Source organism: Rhinoraja longicauda, chromosome 41, assembly GCF_053455715.1.
Source record: "Rhinoraja longicauda isolate Sanriku21f chromosome 41, sRhiLon1.1, whole genome shotgun sequence".
Taxonomy (NCBI): Eukaryota; Metazoa; Chordata; class Chondrichthyes; order Rajiformes; family Arhynchobatidae; genus Rhinoraja; species Rhinoraja longicauda.
Window position 1 is genome coordinate 10988528 of NC_135993.1, and position 19806 is coordinate 11008333.

General features: G+C 42.2%; 2 protein-coding genes across 2 annotated transcripts in view; one reads left to right on the forward strand and one right to left on the reverse strand.

The window, feature by feature from the left end:
* LOC144611870 (heterogeneous nuclear ribonucleoprotein U-like protein 1) overlaps window positions 1–19800 on the forward strand; it is a 40143-nt gene extending 20343 nt beyond the window's left edge. The window contains 10 exon segments of the mRNA XM_078431179.1: window positions 1597–1709; window positions 3228–3491; window positions 5120–5242; window positions 5951–6079; window positions 11954–12122; window positions 12586–12828; window positions 14427–14566; window positions 15475–15714; window positions 18657–18666; window positions 18669–19800. Of these exon segments, the coding sequence (XP_078287305.1) occupies window positions 1597–1709; window positions 3228–3491; window positions 5120–5242; window positions 5951–6079; window positions 11954–12122; window positions 12586–12828; window positions 14427–14566; window positions 15475–15714; window positions 18657–18666; window positions 18669–18820 (1583 nt within the window). The 3' untranslated portion in view covers window positions 18821–19800.
* LOC144611744 (cytochrome P450 2G1-like) overlaps window positions 19124–19806 on the reverse strand; it is a 14883-nt gene continuing 14200 nt past the window's right edge. The window contains exon 3 of the mRNA XM_078430977.1: window positions 19124–19176. Coding sequence (XP_078287103.1) covers window positions 19124–19176 — 53 coding nt within the window. The remainder of the gene's footprint in view (window positions 19177–19806) is intronic.

Consider the following 19806-nt stretch of genomic DNA (forward strand, 5'->3'; position numbering starts at 1 on the left):
TGGAATTCCAGTGAGACACTAATGGCAATTGAATTAAGTGATGCACCACCACAATTTGTGCTGTCATAAGCATTGAAATGGTGAATCCGGTCTGTGACAGGATGTAAAATACACTCAATGAATTTCTAGATATTTTAGTCTTTTTGAGATTGAATGGAAAAGGCTTTCCAGATTGATCAGGCTTGTCTAAAAACAGATTTTGCTAGTAATGGACTTTGAGCATTGTTATTTTTTGTTTTGGTGGCCGTGTAATTGGATAGATGGTGTTGTTCAGGTTTGTTAGCTTTACCATGGCCGCTGCCGGAAGTGGCAGTTGCTACATTACTAGTGCTTTACAGAGGAGGAGTTTTTTTTTTTAATCAGGAGGTTATTCTCACACATGTTGGTAATTTTCTTTGTTTGATGTTATGGGGAGAAGGCAGGAGAAGGTTAGGGGGGAGAAATAGATCAGCCATGATTGAATGGTGGAGTAGGCTTGATGGGCCAAATGGCCTAATTCTGCTACTATCACTTATGACTTTAAGTGATGGGAATAAAGTATTAATGTTGAAAGGATTGAAGTTAAACAATATATTGTTTGCATTCTCACTTGTGTGCCATGTAAAGTTTTGTGATTTGACATCCAGGTCCCTTTGAAAATCAACACTTTCCAATCTCTCATCATTGGGGAAAAAAAATCCTCCTCTATTTTCCCCCATCACCAGAGGTGACCTTGTATTTTTCCACTGTTCCATGCACAATATCCATGTCATTCATCTAGCCCATTTATAGTTACTTCGTCACCTAGTTGAGCATCTTCAGCAAACTTGGAGATATTGCCATGGCTCTGTTCTCCAAATCAGTGCTATAAATCGTGAGCAGCTGGGGCCGCTGCAAATCCTTGCATTATCACACGCTCCCCAACATTTATTTCACTGTGTTTTTTCTCCATTAACTAATCCTCAATATATGCTGGTATGTTACTCTCAAATCATTCACAAATTTGTTTATTAACGCCTTGTGTGCCATCTTGTAGAAGGCTTTCTGCTGCTCCTTCACAGTAGAACTCCACTGTTTTGCAATCAAAATACATTAAAATTTTCTGATCTTTTCTTATTCTGTATCTTATTCTTATCGTGCCTTGGTTCTATGACCTCCACATTAACTTCGGCTAATCTATGTTGCCTTTTACTTATCAACAGAAGCTCTCTTTTTGTTTCTCACAGGTCTACTCTTCTATTCTACTTTTTCCTTACCACCTTGGTCCTCCTTGTGGGAGATTTCAAAATTTTCAATCTCCCATAGGCATGTGAAGAACCTTGTCAGGCTTGCAGGACTGCACGCAGTTCTCGACCCATCTATGCCATCTGCCTGTTGCTTGGCTTAGGATGTGTTTCCCATGGCACCGAATTTTGTGTCCTTGTGGGCGGCATGGTGGCGCAGCGGTAGAGCTACTGCCTTACAGCACCATAGACCAGGGTTTGCTCCTGACTACAGGTGCTTGTCTGTATGGAGTTCATACCTTCTCCTCGTAACCTGCGTGGGATTTCTCTGAGATCTTCGGTTTCCTCCCACACTCCAAAGCCTCTCAAATCTCAAATTAATTGTTATTTTTAGGTGAGGAAGAATTCTCATATGGGTTTGGAGGGACAGGGAAGAAGTCATCAAGCTGCAAATTTCATGACTACGGAGAGCGATTTTCTGAAAACGATGTGCTGGGGTGTCTAATTGTAAGTATTGGAAATGTAATTGAATTAAACATTTTACAATACCATTTCACTCAATGCCACAAGCAGGGATTCCTGGAGTTATTATTTGAACAAATCAATTATTTGTTAAAAATGCTATCTTGTAGCTGCATCGTGTTGTATTCTCTTTCTTTAAACCTAAAGACTGGTGTGACAGATGCAGGTTGGCATTTGACTACGATTTGTTTTCGCATTAGCTTGATGTTTCCTCTAGAGCAATACGACAAAAGATAATTAAAATGTTACAAGATATTAGAAGACAGGTTTCAAGCTGGAATAATGATGCTACTGTAGTAACTATGGTGTTGGCATGCTTCTTCCTGTGTAGTCGGTGGTTGCTGTCTAGTAATTATGGTTTCTGGTTATTCACAAGATTCATACATCAATCTTTGATGGAGCTTAAAACCATTTGGTCTGTGCTGGTCTGCCTGGATCTATGTTGTATTAAAAACATAACAACATTAGTAGAACTAGGAACAGGACAAGTGCTCCTTCACCTCTGCTCCGTCATTCAATAAGATCATGCTGAGCTTTTCTTTCAGCACCATTTCCCAGTGCTAGCTCCATATCCTTTGGTTCCCTTTATATCAAAACATCTATTGGTGTTAGTGCTTGCTTATTATTGTCACGTGTACCGAGAAACAGTGGAAAACTTTGATTTTCATGCTGTACAGGCAAACTATTACCATACATGAGTTGCAAAAAAGAAAATAAACCAAATGAAGAATACCGTGTAGACACAAGGAACTGCAGATGTGGGAGTCTTGAGCAAAAAGCAAACTGCTGGAGTAACTCAGCGGATTGGGCAGCATCTGAGGAAGGAATGGGCAGAATTTACTCCACAGGGCGGCACGGTGGCGCAGTGGTAGAGTTGCTGCTTTACAGCGAATGCAGCACCGGAGACTCAGGTTCGATCCTGACTACGGGTGCTGTACTGTAAGGAGTTTGTACGTTCTCCCCGTGACCTGCGTGGGTTTTCTCCGAGATCTTCGGTTTCCTCCCACACTCCAAAGACGTACAGGTATGTAGGTTAATTGACTGGGTAAATGTAAAAATTGTCCCTAGTGTGTGTAGGATAGTGTTAATAGTGTTAGTGTGCGGGGATCGCAGGGCGGCGCGGACTTGGTGGGCCGAAAAGGCCTGTTTCCGCGCTGTATCTGAAATATGAAATAAAAATATGAAAAAGATGCTGTCTGACCTGCTGAGTTCTTCCAGCAGTTTGTTTTTCTTTTTTGCCAAATATAGTGTTGGCTACAAAGAAGGTACAAATTTAAAAAAAATACATTGTGTCACATTAAGTCTTTTGGTTCTTGAGTAGATTGCTAGGAATAATATTTGGTCTCCAGGTGCAGGCTGACACTCTCTACCTGAGGCAGCACCTGGTGTGAAAGCAAATTTGTTGTTAGGTTGTAATTGCTGCTTCATCCAGTTCTGAAACATTTCATTGCTGAACATTGCAGCTTGGAACATTCCAGCCATTACTGTCCTTTGCATCTTTAGAACTATGACGTTGGTGAAGACGTGGAGATGTCCTACACGAAGAACGGCAGGTGGCTTGGGGTTGCGTTCAGAGCCAAGAAGACAGTTCTCGGCGGACGTCCGTTGTTCCCACATGTGTTGACAAAAAACTGTGCCGTTGAATTCAACTTTGGGCAGAAGGAGCCATGGTGCAGAATTCCCGATGGATTCACATACATTCAGCATGTGCCCTTGGATCAGCGGATGACAGGCACAGCAGCACCAAAGTCAAAGTCAGAGTGTGAGGTAGGTATTTGTTCAATCCCATGCCAGGTCTATTTTTTAACTTGTCCAATCCTGACTTTTCTCTTCATTTGCGCGTTTGGATATTGCTGACAAAGATAGCTTTTATTATCCATTGAAAACCAAAAGCTGCAGTTGCTGGAAATCTGAAATAAAAGTAGAAAAGTCTGGATCCCCTGACAGCTAAGACAGCATCTGTGGAAAGACAAAACAGTTAACGTTTTGTGTTTGAGGTCCTTTGTTCTTATTATACATTCCTAATTTGTCCCATTGTGCTGCTGCATTCTGCTACTTGAGTCAGTTCATTGAACCCCCACAGCATTGCTGATTACGAAGAAATAGCAACTATAGCAGGCCACATTCTGAAACTGATCTCCTCTAGTTGTAGTTCCTCCATGCAGGGAAGGTGTACACATGCACGCACACACACACCTTTTTCATTGTGGCACATGTTAATTAACGGTCCTACAGTTTACTGCTCTCTTCCTCCGCCCCGCCCCCCCCCCCCCCCCCCTTCTTTTATAAGGAAGGTTTTCGAGTATGCTGTTTTTAGAATTTAGAGAATTTTTGAAGATTGCAACTGTGCTTTTGCTATCTCGGCATCTATTGGACGGGATGTTCTTGTGCTGTTTCTGATTCCAAGGCCATCTACTTAATTTTATTATAATGGTTCAAATTGAGATGTTGATTTGTTGATAATTACTATTTAATTCATAAGATCATGACATAGAAGCAGAATTGGGCCATTCGTCCCATCGAGTCTGCTCTGCCATTCGATCATGGCTGATCTGTTTTTCCCTCAACCCCATTCTCCTGTTTTTCCCTCTCAACCCCATTCTCCTGCCTCCCCCCCCCGTAACCTTTAACACACAATCAAGAACCTATCAATCTCCGTTGGAAACATACCCAATGACATGACCTCCACAGCCATCTGTGGCAGTGAATTCCACATATTCACCACCCTCTGACTAAAGCAATTCCTCCTCATTTCCATTCTCAAGGTGCAGTCTTTTTATTTTGAGGCCATGCCCTCTGGCCCTAGAAACTCCCACTGCTGGAAACACCCTCTCCGCATCCTCTAGTTGCACAACATTAAACTAAAGCCCAAAATGGTGATTGATGAATCTTGATTGATGAAATGCACAGATGATATGTGCTATTTTGTGCATATAAATGCCGAAGCAATATATTGACTTTGGAATGGAACGTAGCATTGTGTGAACACCATCTTTCCCATTAAGTTTATGGGACTGTGCTGACAGGTGCACACGAACTGCTGCACCATCCCTAACACCATCTCTTACTACTGTGGACGTTTGTTGCTTGCCATGGTAGAAACATGATAATTGGTAAGACACAATAGGAAGAAAACTGCATCCTTAATATTTTCATTATTCTACTCTTGGCAGCCGTGTCTCCAGCTCCCCACTGGACCAATTCTTTGAGTACTTAGTGTCAAATGTTGTTAATATTACCTTATTGCAAAATGGATTTTTCCATACTGGTGGTGCAATAAAATGTAAGTTTGTGCAAGGCTTCATTTATTCAAGAAAAGCTGATAATAATTGGTGTTTGGCGAAAATGAGAAGAGGACATACCTTGAAAGTGCAAAGTTTTGTCTTTTTTTAAAGATCCTGATGATGGTTGGCCTCCCTGCAGCGGGGAAAACAACATGGGCTGCAGTGCATGCGGCCGGCCACCCATGGAAGAAGTACAACATCCTCGGAACAAACGCCATAATGGAAAAGATGAAGGTAGCTACATCGCGTGTGGAATGGCCCATTTTCTAACATGTCCTGAATTGTATGTAGCTCTGATGATGACTTCATTGGGTTCTGGTTTTCCCAACAATATTGTAAACTCTGATCCGGTTTGCAAGTTTAAAAAAAGCGAACTTGTAAAAAGTACTTTTGGAGGTACAATGGTGCATTAGCAATTCTGCATGCTGGTCGGATTTTTCACATGCCTTTGTCCGAATGTGGGAGGAATGGAGTAGAATTGTAATTCTTTGATAAAGCTCTACCAGTAGTGTTGTATGAGGGTCAAAGATCAGTTTGCAGTTAATGCGGTGATATTTTCAATTTTTTTATTCTGCTACAGAATACCATAATACAGGTGCATTCACAAATGTTGAATAATCGCTGCGGGTAGGCTGAACTTGTCTTAAATGTTATTTAATCCGCCATTCCTATGAATGTCAAAAGTGCTTCCTCTGCATGAATTGCGAATTGTCTTTTTTTTACTTCCCACCCCCCCCCATTTTGTCAGAAACCGGGATTGTAAAAGTAGAAGCTTGGTTAAAGGACATATGATGACTGCAGCAGACGAGATTGACTAACATTTTCACAAAGATGGGAAAACCCCAGTTGCGTTGGTTACAAGACAGTGAGTTCTCACTGAAAACAAAGTAGTCACTGAGAGCCAAAGAATCATTTCAAAAGGGGCTTTTGCCATTTTCACAGGTGATGGGACTTCGGCGTCAACGCAATTATGCTGGCCGCTGGGACGTCCTAATTCAGCAAGCTACACAGTGCTTGAACCGTCTCATCCAGATTGCTGCTCGCAAGAAACGCAACTACATTCTTGATCAGGTACTGTTGTGCTTCCATGGATCACAGACACATTAGATGAGATACCCGATTTAGCTTGCATATGACGTTAAAATAACGTTAATGTGACACTGCATCACAAGTAAATCTCTTGTAACATTTTGTGAATACGTTGTAAATATAGATGGATTTTATTTCATTGCTTGGGGATCAAATGAAAATATCCACACGAAGTAAAGAACAAAAGTTTAAAAAATCAAGATTTAATGGTGTGCTGCTTAGAAAGTAAAAGATCAGTGGTGAGTAAGTGATGATCTCCATTGTTAATGAGTTTTAAAGTAAAATAATTTGTAAAATAAAGGTAATGATTGGAACTTTGATTGTTAAATATTTGGTGTGCAGGTAAGTTAATACTAATGAACATTGGCTTTCCAGAACCTGCAAGATGGCTATGGTAAGTACTGGTCTGAAGAATAGTCTTTGGAGCAGGATAATTGTAAGTACCCCTGGTAAGTAGTTGTATGTTGTTTTTGTCTGGGACTGATGCGCTGTTGAAGAACTGATGAGTAGAGGTAAGTATGTAGAGTTACAGTCAGGATCAACAATAAATAGACTATTTTTAAGGGCAATTTTTTTGGGGAATAATTTGACCATTTAATGTAAAAAATCGGATCCTAGTTATATTTTCAGGTACCAACCACACCTGAGAACTGAGTCAGCCATGTGCTGTCGATGTCACAAAAGTGGTCTATTATATTCATTCAATTTGCCCTATTCTCAAAACTCCTGATGTAATTTCATTTAATTTGTTTTTTAAAAATTTGAGAAAATGAATGGGATTGTTGTAAAAAATATTCTCCAATCTAGAAGCATATTTCTTTCATCATAAATGAATTAAATAATTAAACCTTCCACGTACCCTAAAGAAATCCCAATAACGCACCATGAAATACATTAAAGCTTTGTGCAGTTTCTGAATTTCATGTGCATGTTTGATGTGCTTGTTGCAGTTCATTGCTGCCAAGGTTTTGCATTCTTTGCTGCTCCATAATTTCTAAAATGATGGTGTGAAAAGATTTTGAATTCTAAATGTAGATCGGACAGACTTTATGGTGGCTCAAACTGCTAATCTGCCAACTTTCAGAGAAGATTAAATGTAATTTTGAAACGGCGTAGTGTTGTTCTCTACACTTAGAAAAGTACTCGAGGAACGAAAATGTGCTAATATATAATGCTGTTGCTGAACAGATTTAATGAACTGTTCGCTACTGTGTAGGTTTGTGGCTTGTATGTTGCCAGCCGTACAGTGAAAGGGAATTGGGCATAGTTGTGCTTGTTTGAAAGCTGCCTGCAGGAAATCATGTAGAAACAAGAAACCGCAGATACTGGTTTACAGAAAAAGACACAGTGCAGGAATAACTCAGCAGATCAAGCAGGACCCATGGAGATGTTTGGGGTCCTGTCCCAAAATGTCACCTATCCATGTTCTCCAAGGATGCTCCCTGTAGGATACTATGTTTGTTTTGTACTAGAATTATACCATTGCAAACCTGAGAGAATTTGTTTTTTCTCATTTCATATCCTTAGATTTTTTGATTGATGTTAGCTGGCTAAAATGATTGCTTTGTGTAGTCCTATTCATGCCAAGAGAAAACATATTCTAATGGTCTAGCTGAAACGGCATGTCTTTGAATTAAACAAATTGTACTTTGTGTTTCAGTTTATTTTTTACCTCAGTTACGACTTTCTAAAATTAATTTTCTATCTTTCGAAGAGAGGTATTTTAGTGCATATTTAAATGAATACTCTGTAAATAAATCTGCAGAAACTGTAAAAGCTATCTGTGTGGACTGAATTCGAATATTAGTCCAAATAATGTTAAGTGGTTCCAACAAAGCAAAAGCCCAAAAGCAAGCTTAAGAATTAAATGTAGATGGGGAATGGACTATTCAGCCAAATTTTGCTTGGTTTTAAGTAAATCTTTCCGTTAAGACGGTGGTAATAATACTAAGAGGCTGGTACAGATTAGAATAAAATGGGACATTAACAAAAATAGTAAGATCTGTTATTCAAAATATGTGGGTAGTGGTGTGAAGGAAAGAGTTGCAGAAATTGAGTATTGTCTTCAACTTCAATATGAACATTTGAATTTAAATAGGCTACTCTCAAGGTATATTGCAGCTTTCCTCTATTTCTTGAGAAATTCTAAATTGGAAAATTAGAAATGGAGACAGGTCTACTTTTACTATACTACTTTCTCTCATGTCAGGAAAATAGTGTGAAAGGAAGTCATTTCTCAAATAGGCTAGTGTTTAATGTGGATAAGTTATTAGACTTTGCTGCATGCACCATTGACTCTTAATGCAAGCCACAGGAGATGGCAGGAACTTTAAACACAACTCCTAAATCTTCTCTATCAAAACTGCCAAGGACCAAAGATGAACCACTATATTGATTTATTCTTGAAGAAAATGAATGGTAAGCTGGCAAATGAATTACACCCGGGTGAATTTAGAGAGCATTCTTGTGATCAGGAGTTTGATATAAATCTTTAAGCACCAGAAACACATGGGGTGGTCCAGGCAGCCAGCTCTTGGATGAGTTGTATTTCACAAGTGTGCTAGTTTTTGGAAGACTGGATAATAATGTTGGCATAGTCTGAATGGATTTTCAGGAAGCATTGAATTGTTGCCTCATTGGGGCTCTTGACACACTCAGGCAAGAGCATAGGTTGAAGAATGGTGGGAAACTAAGGTTGAGATGGTCATTACTTATTTTTGGTAGGGGTGGGTGAAAATCATTCTGGACCCCAGGGTCAGAGCTGGATCCAGTTCAGTATCTGCAGATGTCAGTAGTTATAGTAATAGAGATAGTCAGCTAATAAGCTAGAAATAGTAATGGTTGCTGATGGGACAAATGGAAGTTTGCAAGAAAGAAAGTAAAATACTCTAGAGTAGGATGGTCAGGGTGATCTGTATTCAGTGTGTGTGGCATTAACTAACTCATTTTGAGAAGGAAAATTAATGGGTATTTTCATATGACACAGAAATCAGAATCGGAATAACCTTTATTGTCATCCAAAAAAACAAGTCTTTTGGACAAAATTCTATTACCCACAGTCCAACAATAAGAGCAATAAAAATAAGCAATAACACACACAATCACATACCAACACAAAACAAAAAAAAGAAACATCCATCACAGTGAGTCTCCTCCAGTCACATCCTCACTGTGATGGAAGGCCAGAATGTCTTTTCTCTTCCCCTGCCGTCTTCTCCCGCGGTCAGGCTGTTGAAGTTGCCACGTTCCAGGCCGCGCCGGACGGTGAAATGCTGATGTATGGGGAGGGATATAAAGACTAATTTTCTGCCAGTGCATGTTTGGTTTGATAATGCCTCTAAGCTGTCTTGCAAACGGAGTGGATAAAAAATGAAGTAGATGGCAAGCAATGAAGGGAGAACGTTGCTGAAAAATAAATTTGAAGAGAGTGAGGAATTGGGAAGTTATCCTGATTTAAAATTGGGTTGGAAGAGGTTCAAGCATGTAACTGATTGCAGTCAGGTCATCAGGAGTGCAGGCAAAGGTGAAACTGGAGGAATTTGCAAAAGGAGGCTGGAGCAACTATGAAAAGATCTGAGGGTGAGAATTTTAACTAGTGCACAAAGATGGGGTCCTAGATGTTCAAAGTGGGGTCTCTGGAAGACTGGGTTCCGACCAAAAGCATAAATTCAGTATTTTGACAACAGCTGTAGATTTTGATTTCTTAAGTTAGTCCCCACGTGTGATTATTGATTGCTGTGACTGTCTTGTGTGGATATTGGAAAAATAAAATGTATTCTGCAAGTTATAGGATAGAATGGAGAAATGGAAAAGAACGCATCCAGGGGAGGAGGAAAATATAAATCATCTGAGTAATGAAATCTGGAGTAACAGGGTTTAAAGCAATCGAGGATTTGCAGGAAGAGGTTTGGGAATTTTCATGAATCACAACAGGCACAATGGCGTAGCGGTCGAGCTGCTGCTTCACAGCGCCAGAGACCCGAGTTCCATCCTGACTACGGGTGCTGTCTGTACGGAGTATGTACGTTCTCCCCATGACTGCATGGGTTTTCTCCGGGCACTCAGGTTTCCTCCCACACTCCCAAATTGTACAGGTTTGTAGCTTAATTAGCTTTGGTGAAAATTGTAAATGGTCCCTAGTATGTAGGATAGTGTTCGTGTATGGGGATCGGCTGGTCAGCATGGACTCTGGGCCGAAGTGCCTGTTTCCACCCAATTAAACAAAGCATGGACACAAGTGGGCAGTGTAATTTTAAATGCCATTTGCTGTCATACGTTTAATTGCAAGCTGCCTTTCTTCAAGTGAGGCAGTGTTTCTAAAAAGCTGGAGCTATGTTCTGGCTGTGTGTTTACTATATTAGTAGAGGGTTGGCTGTATTGCTGTCACCAATTTGGAGGTGGGCAGCACACCCAATGATCAAAAATCTCAAATGTAGATGGGTGCTTGATGATTGGTGTGGGCCAAAGGGGCTGTTTCTGTGGCTTTTGCTCAATGATCTACGAATAATTCTATTCAATGCTGTTGGATATGGAGAGAGTTGGGGTTAAGTGTTGTTTGGTTTATTCAGTGCACAGAAAGGCTGAAATTCTCAACCAGGATTATTGTTATTTGTAGTCAGGTAGCACTTGTGGGCAGTTGCTGATGGAAGGATTTTCATAATGTCAGGAACAAGCAGCCACTCAGATCTGATATGGATACCAAAGATTTTGTGCACTGCAAAACAAGTTGTTTTTTAAAAACCCTAATCGTTAATACCATTATATCATACTCTGAATTGCAAGCAATGCAGGAGGTAACAAAGAGTTGATTGTTTAATTACACAGCATTGTTTACTTGTATGTTCAATCATGAGCAACATTTAACAGGGTGCCCTGTTAACACTGGGATTATTTATCCAGCAAACTGCAATGTGGAATATAGTTACGCCATACAAATTCTGTGCATAACCAAAATAAATCATGATGTACTCGTATGATGGACAGCTATTCAATCGTCATCATTCTAGTTGCACTGGCGGTATTATTTACAATCCTTTGGAACCAAAAGGCATCTGAACAGATATTTCAGAAAAATACTTGCCCCCATTTTCAGATACATTTGTCAAACTCGTGCTTGTTAGTTTTAATGACCAATTTTAAGGTGGAATAATGTAAAAGGAACATGTAATGAATGATCTATTCCAGCAAAATTACTTTTGACTGTAATTGAACATCATTTTCTGTTCATTAATTGTGATTTATACACATTTAAACGGAGCTAGTTGGACTTTGTATTAGTTAAATCGAATGGTTTTGTGCAGGGGTACTTGTAGTGTTGTGCATTTTGCATCGTCTTTGTTGAATTTGCTTTGTTGTAGTTTAGTTACTGTCATAGGACCAAAAGTGTTCAGAGTCCTTTAACAGATGTTGAGATAGCCTGTTTGGCAATTTGTATAGAATATGTAAGACCTAGGACCAGACATGTTGAAAATAAACTCTTGTAAAATAAAGATATGGCAGATGGGGAAATAATAGGCAAGTTGGACAGCAACCGTTAATGTTCCAGTTTCTTGCTGTTTATCTTGAACTATTGGTTTAGTACGCCTAAATTATGGAGCAGCAAGGATTCTTGAATCTCTTTCAGCCTTGCACACAAACCCATGTTGGATTTATATAAACGTTTAAAACGTTCAGTGCGGCGACTCTAAATCCAGCGGTAAGTTTCTTTTGAGAGAAAGGGCACAGATGCCTACCCTGCCCGCAAGCTTGAGCTGTGAGGGGGTAAAAGTGTTTATTTCGTCGTTTACAGGCCTCATTGTCTGCAAGCCAAGCAACAAATAATGAACAATTTTGCCTCTTCTTTGTCACCATTGCTAGACAAATGTTTATGGATCAGCACAGAGACGAAAAATGCGTCCTTTTGAAGGGTTTCAACGCAAGGCTATTGTAATTTGTCCCACGGATGCCGATTTAACAGAACGGACAATAAAGCGCACTGATGAGGAAGGAAAGGATGTTCCTGATCATGCAGTTTTAGAAATGAAAGGTAGGAATCTAGAAATGCAAAGCCTGTTTTTTTTAATATAAAAAAACAGTTGGAAGGAAAAAAAAGCATCAAGTCAGAGAGCTCTTTTCCCCTTCATCCTTTGTTACTTATCCCGCATCAAACCCATTTCACCATCTCTTCCCTCTTGCCAGACGTACTGTAGAGCTGAGGTCAGTACACTGAGAACATTATGGGGATCACCAGATTCTCCGATTTATCTATAAATGCACTGATGATAACCAGTTTCCACTTTGTGCCAAACGGAAATTAAGAACCAGTTTTCTGGAGTCTGCAGCACCTTTTTTTCTTTGAACCCTGCTTTCTCCCAGTGACGAGTGGTGTTGGCTCACTGGTGCCATGGTCCGTCCTGTGGCGGCTCGATTTGTAAGTTTTGCCAGTTCTGGGTGATGCCATTAACTTGTCCCTTCTCGCTGTGTCTTGTCTTCTCTTTTGTGGCATGCAGCGAACTTCACCCTGCCCTCGGTGGACGAGTTCCTCGATGGCGTGTCCTATGTGGAGCTGCAGAAGGAGGAGTCGCAGAAGCTGGTGAGCGAGTACAACGACGAAGGAAAGAGGGCCGGCCCTCCCCCTGACAAACGCTTCGACAACCGGTCTGCAGGCTTCCGCGGGCGTGGGAACTTCAACCGATTTGACAATCGCGGCAGCCAGGCTTCTCGTGGCTTCACACGTGGCGGGTTCCGAGGAGGTTAGTAATTGTCGCTCCACATTCACATATGATGAGCGTTTGTCGGCACTGGGCCAGTACTCACTGCAGTTTAGAAGCATGAGAGGGGACCTCATTGAAACTTACCGAATAGTGAAAGGCCTGGATAGAGTGAATGTGGAGAGGATGTTTCCACTAGTGGGAGAGTCTAGGATCAGAGGCCATAGCCTCAGAATAAAAAGAGTTTCCTTTAGAAAGCCGATGAGGAGGAATTTCCTTAGTCAGGGTGGTGAAATTGTGTAATTCATTGCTACAGAAGGCTGTGGAGGCCGTCAATATATATATTTACACCAGAGATTGACAGATTTTTGATTAGTACAGGTGACAGGGGTTATGGGGCGAAGGCAGGAGAATGGGGGTGATAGGGAAAGATAGATCAGCCATGATTGGACGGAGGAGTGGACTTGATGGGCCAAATGGCCTAATTCTGCTCCTAGAACTTAGGAACATAGACTATCCCAGTTTATTCAGAACTGCTTTAGAAGCTGCGAATATTATTTATATACAATTCCATTTAGAACTTTTACTAGATGCTAAATGAGAATTTTATGTCCAGTGACCCGAACAATCCAGTACCTGGGCAGTACTATGGCAAAGCTAGTGAAGCTGTTGTTTAATGGCTCCAGCAACTTGAGTTCAATCCCAAACTCCTGTCTGTGTGGTGTTTGCACAATCGCCTGTGAAATACCATAAGACATAGGAGCCATTTGGCCCATTCAGTTCTATCATGGCTGATCTATTTTCCCCTCTCAACCCTATTCTCCTGTCTTCTCACCGTAACCTTTGATGTCCTTACTAATCAAGAATTTACCAATCTCAGCTTGGGATTTCATTCCATGCACCAAAAATGTGTGGTTTGGTAGCCTAATTGGCCACTGTAAATTGCCCCTTGATGTATATCTGAGTGGTAGAATCTAGCAGGGAGCTGATGTGAATATGGAGAGAATAAGATGGGTTAGAATAAATGTGAAACTGGGAGTTTGATGGCCAGCATTGACGTGGTGGGTCGAATGGCCTGGTTCGATGCAGTTATTTCCCAGTGACTAAATGCCAAACATAACACCAGATCCTTCAGGTTTGAAGCACTCGTGTGAAAGCTCATAAAAACCTCGTTTCCTCAAAAAAACACAGCCGATTGGAAACATTTGAAGACCTCAAACATGAAACTTTGACAAAACAAGATTGATGGCAGAGTCAGATTACTTTTATGTAGGAAAAAAACTGCAGATGCTGATTAAGATCGAAGGTAGACACACAATGCTGGAGTAACTCAGCGGGTCATGCAGCATCTTGGGAGAGAAGGAATGGGCGATGTTTCAGGTCGAGACCCCCTCCTCAGACTGAGGAAGGGTCTTGATCCGAAACATCACCCATTCCTTCTCTCCTGAGATGCTGCATGACCCGTTGAGTTACTCCAGCATTGTGTGACTACCTTACATTTATTGTGTGGTGGTTGAATTGGTTAATGGAACTGAACGGCTTGCTTGTTACTATTTAACTACTGGTGGATAGTCTTTTACCTGTGATGAAGAGTACTTGCTTGCTATGGATAAAACTTGCCTGTCTCTTTTTAAATGTAGGTTTTAACCGTGCAGGTAACCCACCGAACCGCTGGCCCAACAACAACAACAACAGTAGTCGCGGTACCTACAATCGCACCCCGAGCTACAACCTGACGCGCCCAACCACCTACAACAAGACCACCTACACCCAGAGCCTGGTAATCACTGTCAAATAATAAAATGGACGAGAGTGGGTCAGTCATTTGGAAATTAGCTTTCAATTTTTCCGGAAGGTGGAGGAAGTAGTGAGCAGCAAGTTTGCTGGATTTCTCTCAATGCCAGCAGTTGAAAACAGGAAGAGGTTGCATTTATACAGGAGTAACCCCCTCCCTAGTGTTACCATGCTACAGAACAGTCCTCCCATAAGCTTGGGTGTAGTCCTGATCTTCCAGCCTGTCTCACTGGTACTTTTTTTCAGTTTGCACTTTCTCTATTACTAATGGTGTAACTTTATATTCTACACTCTTTATTTTTCTCTGCACTACCCATTATACTTGTGTATGGCTTGAGTGTATTCATGTTGGGCATGATTTGACTGGATAGCACGCAAACAAAGTTTTCTACTGTACTTCGGTGCAAGTGACAATAATAAACCAAAAATACATTGCACAAAAACGGGAAAAAATAGACTATGGGGAAGGTCAGGCGCATCTGTGGGAAGAGGTAGTGAGTTCATATTCATTCACCTGTCAGCCAGTGCTTCCTGTACTGGATATTTTGCCTCGGTTGAAAATATTTGTGTGTCAATAGTACTAAACATCAGAAACAGTTGAACTCTGCAGCAAACTGGTAAAGCCACTGCCTTCCGCAGAGCCCTCGGTTTGATTCTGTCCTCGGGTGCTATCTGTGTGGTGTTTGCACGTTTCCCTTGTGCCACATGAGTCTTCTCCCACATCCCAAAAACGTGCAGTTTGTAGGTTAATTGGCCCTCTGTAAATTACCCCTCGTGTGTCGAGTGGAATTGAATGTGTGAATGATGAGCAGTGTGGGGTGATGAGCCTGATTCCGTGCTATATCTCTTCAAAAACTTAAAAAAAACACTTGCCATGTTTTGTTCCTACTTCAGCCAACGCCGGCCGCACCGACGACCACGCCGACCCCTGTGCCAGCGCTGCCAGCTCCAGCCCCGGCACCGGCTCCCCCGGCGCCAGCAGCCTACGGGCAGAGTTATGGCCAGGCCTACAATCAAGCATACAATCAAGCATACAATCCTAGTTACAGCTACAGCTATGGCAACCAACCCTACGCTCAGCCCCAAACTGCAACACAGCCCTACAGCCAGCAGTACCCAAACCAGTACCAGCAGGTGAGTGCCTGAATTGTTCTCTAGGCCATCTGGTTGGTATAGTCATGCAATGAGTCCCACTGAATTACTCCAACCTTTTGTGTCCATCTTTGGTTTAAACCAGCATCTGCAGTTCCTTCCTACTACATGTAATGTAGAATTGGCCCAAGCTCTTCTGCACAACTTGCCTGCACAGACCAACGTGTCTCATCTATACTCGTCCCAAAATTGTTGGCAAACTTAATACAGGGCCATTTGAGACCAGTGCGTGGCCAGGCCCGAAACTGGCTGCTAAGATTATTGAAGTGGTGCAGGGCAGACCCTGGTTTTTGGAGTGGATTGTGTTCTTATGGATGTCTGGGCAAATTGGTTATTGTGCCCAATCTCTCAAAAGCATTGAGTAAAACACACATGTTTGAGTAAAGCACAAACTCAGATTCACCTCTACCCCATTGCAGACATTGCACTTTTTTTTAAATTAAAAAAAAAAAAATTAAATCAAAAATATTTATTCAAATATTAAAATAATATATACAATACCATAAAACCAAAACAGAACCCACCACCAGAATATTATACAAACAAATATACCAATTGAAACTATTATACAATTATATTACAATCCCCATCCAGGATACATCCAATCCCCCGTGGTGCCCAGCGGTCCCGTAAATCCTCCAGGGTGCCCGTGGACAGCGCGCGGTCCCTCTCCAACACCACCCGGGCGCGGATGTAACCCCGATAAAGGGGTAGGCAGCTGGCTCGGGCAGAGCCCTCTTCCTCCTGGCGCCGTGAGTCGCAGACATTGCACTTTGTCTGTGGAACTGGTGTGCTACATGCAGAGAACTATCTTCTGCACTTTGCATCTTCCCTTTGCTCTTTAGAACTTAGAACTGTACAGTACAGAAACTGAACCTTCGGCCCACAATGTCTGTGCCGAACATCATGCCAAGTTAAACTGATCTCATCTGCCTGTACGTGATCTATATCCTTCCACTCCTTCCATTCCTTGCACTTCCACGTGCCTATCTAAATTCCTCAAACACCACTATCATATCTGCCTCCACTAGTCTGTGTTTAAACACAAACTTGCCCCGTGCATCTCCATTACATTTCCCCCTTTCACCTTACAGCTATGCCTTTAGTTGGACGTTTCCACCCTGGGGATAAAGGTTCCAATTGTCTGCCTGTATTTGACTCTCATAATATATACTTCCATCGTCTATCCTTAACCTTCGATATTCCAGAGAATCCATCTCTTGAGTTTAACGAATATAATTATATATATATAGTATTTATCTGAACTGATTGGATAATATGCAAAGCTAAGCTTTTCACTGTGCCTCGGTTCCTGTGACAATAATAAACATGAACCCAAGAGCTGGAGTGACACCAGTGGATTAGTTTTGTTTAGAGATACAGCGTGGAACAAGCCCTTTGGTCTACCGAGTCCGCGCCAATGATCACCGATAGACACTAGTTCCATCCTCTACACTAGAGACAATTTACAGAGGCCAAGTGTCCTACAAATCTGCATTTGGAATGTGGGATGAAACCGGAGTACCCAGAGAAAACTCACGGGGAGAACGTACAAACTCCGTACAGACCACCCATAGCCAGGATCGAACAAGGGTCTCTGGCGTTGCGAAGTAGCAACTTTACTGCCGCCCAGAATGTTTTATTCCAGTACTTTGTGTTTTACTCAAACCATGTGTCTCCTAGAGTCAATACCCTGACCTAATGAAATATCTACATTTAAATATTTACTAGACCAAGTGGACCCGTTGGCCCGAACCTCTCCTGCATTGGTGGCAGCACCCGCTCCTCCCCCCTCGGCCCCCTCCCCATCTCCCCCCTCCTCTCCAGCCCCATCTCCCTCTCCCACTATCCCTCCTCCCTCCCTCCTCCTCCCACCCTCTTCTCTCCCCCCGCGCTCCCTCTCCTTTCCCCTCTCTCCCTCCTTTCCCCTCTCTCCTTCTCTCTCCCTTCCCCTCTCCCCTTCCCCTCTCTCTCCCTCTTCCCCTCTCTCCCTCTTCCCCTCTCTCCCCTCTTCCCCCTCTCTCCCCTCTCCCCCTCTCTCCCCCTTCCCCCTCTCTCCCCTCTTCCCCCTCTCTCCCCTCTTCCCCTCTCTCCCCTCTTCCCCTCTCTCTCCCCCTTCCCTTCTCTCCCCCTTCCCCCTCTCTCCCTTCCCCCTCTCTCCCCCTTCCCCCTCTTCCCCTTCCCCCTCTCTCCCCTTCCCCCTCTCTCCCCCTTCCCCTCTCTCTCTCCCCCTTCCCCTCCTCTCCCCCTTCCCCTCTCTCCCCCTTCCCCCTCTCTCTCCCCCTTCCCCTCTCTCCCCCCTTCCCCTCTCTCCCCCCCTTTCCCCTCTCTCCCCTCCTTCCCCTCTCTCTCCCCTTCCTCTCTCTCTCTCCCCTTCCTCTCTCTTCCTCTCTCTCTCTCTCTCTCTCTCTCTCTTCTCTCTCTCTCTCTCTCTCTCTCTCTCTTCTCTCTCTCTTCTCTCTCTCTCCTCTTCTCTCTCTCTCTCTCTCTCTCTCTCTCTCTCTCTCTCTCTCTCTCTCTCTCTCTCTCTCTCTCCCCTTCCCCCCTCTCTCCTCCCTTCCCCTCTCTCTCTCCCCCTTCCCCTCTCTCTCTCTCTCTTCCCCTCCCCCTTCCCCTCCCTCCCCTTCCCCCCTCACTCTCGAGATAGATTTAAAACTTTAAAATGTAAATAACAAAAAATATAACACTGATTTCAATGAAACATCTTCCATTAGCACCAATATGAGTAAGGTCTGCCTGATGGTGAGTAAGGTGGGCCTAAAATTCTCGATCTATCATGTACCGTTTTAGCTGTAGTTCAGGAACAAACAAACGAGAGTTTTGGTATATAGATTTAAAAGGCGGTTTTCATTCATCTTGGACTCACTTGGAAAGGTCTGGATTGTCTGTTGATTAACAATGCCCACATTTTGTTTGTTCTGCAGTATGCGCAGCAGTGAGCCAGTATTACCAGAACCAGAATCAGTGGAGCCAATACTACGGGAACTACAACTATGGAATTACTCGGGAGGATCCAAGGCTCCGGGACACAGTGAAACCGATGCTGAAGCTTTTGCCCAAACCATTTTTTAAAAGAAAAACAGAATAATTCTATGAGCAGTCAGTTGTACAACGATTTAAAAGCTCTGTTTGGGTGTATGACACACCTCAATTTTCTGGCATTTTATTGTGTCATATTAGTAGTAGTGATTGTAAACTTGAAGAAAAGATACAAAAGGAAGAATTAAACAATTTAAGATTCTGAGAGATGTTTAATGTAATGACGTCTTTTTAGATTTTTATGTAACTTTTTACTGTCGGTAAGATATTTTGTCAAGATAACTATGACAAAACTTCAAAAACAATTGGGTGATACTCGAATATGTTAACTTTTTATATAAATGTATAAGGTTCATGTCTTTGCTTGTGCTTTTCTGTTGAGTCTGTTTGAAACTGCTTTTGTATCTGGGATAAAGTAAGATTTAACAACTTACAAAGCTTTTGGTGTTATTGCTCTCGATTATGTCTTACAAGGATTTGTGTTTACGTGGTGTCTAATTAAGGGCCCAAGAATAATTTTGATGGTAACATTGGTTTTTAGTATTGTTTTGACATGCTCAGAACTATCTCTGAATACGCATCAGCTCCACAACTTGTAAATAGGACAGGAAGTCAGACGACTAAACAAACACTCCAGATATGTACAAACAAAACATTTCAGAATACCTTTCAGGCAGTTGATTTATTTCAATCCAGTTTGCCAACAAACTGAAAAGTTGTCTTCCATCTCTAGAAGTGGACAAGCATACTGTTAATAAAATCAAATCTGCCTATCTTTCAGCTTTGGGTGTTTTTTACCTCACTTGCTTTATGGACGTCTGTATTCAAGCAGGCCACGTGTGGGAGGCACCTCCAGGTGATGTGACTTGGCTAGTTGTTTCCTGTGTACACGGAGCTGTAACTCCAGCCTTTCATTCTGCCCTGCATTGTCACAGTCATTCAAAACCAGGAGCCGGGTCTGAAATGTGCACATGTTTCTGAGCTTGATTCTTGCATTTGCCCGACTTAACCACTCATCCCAAACCAAACGCACCA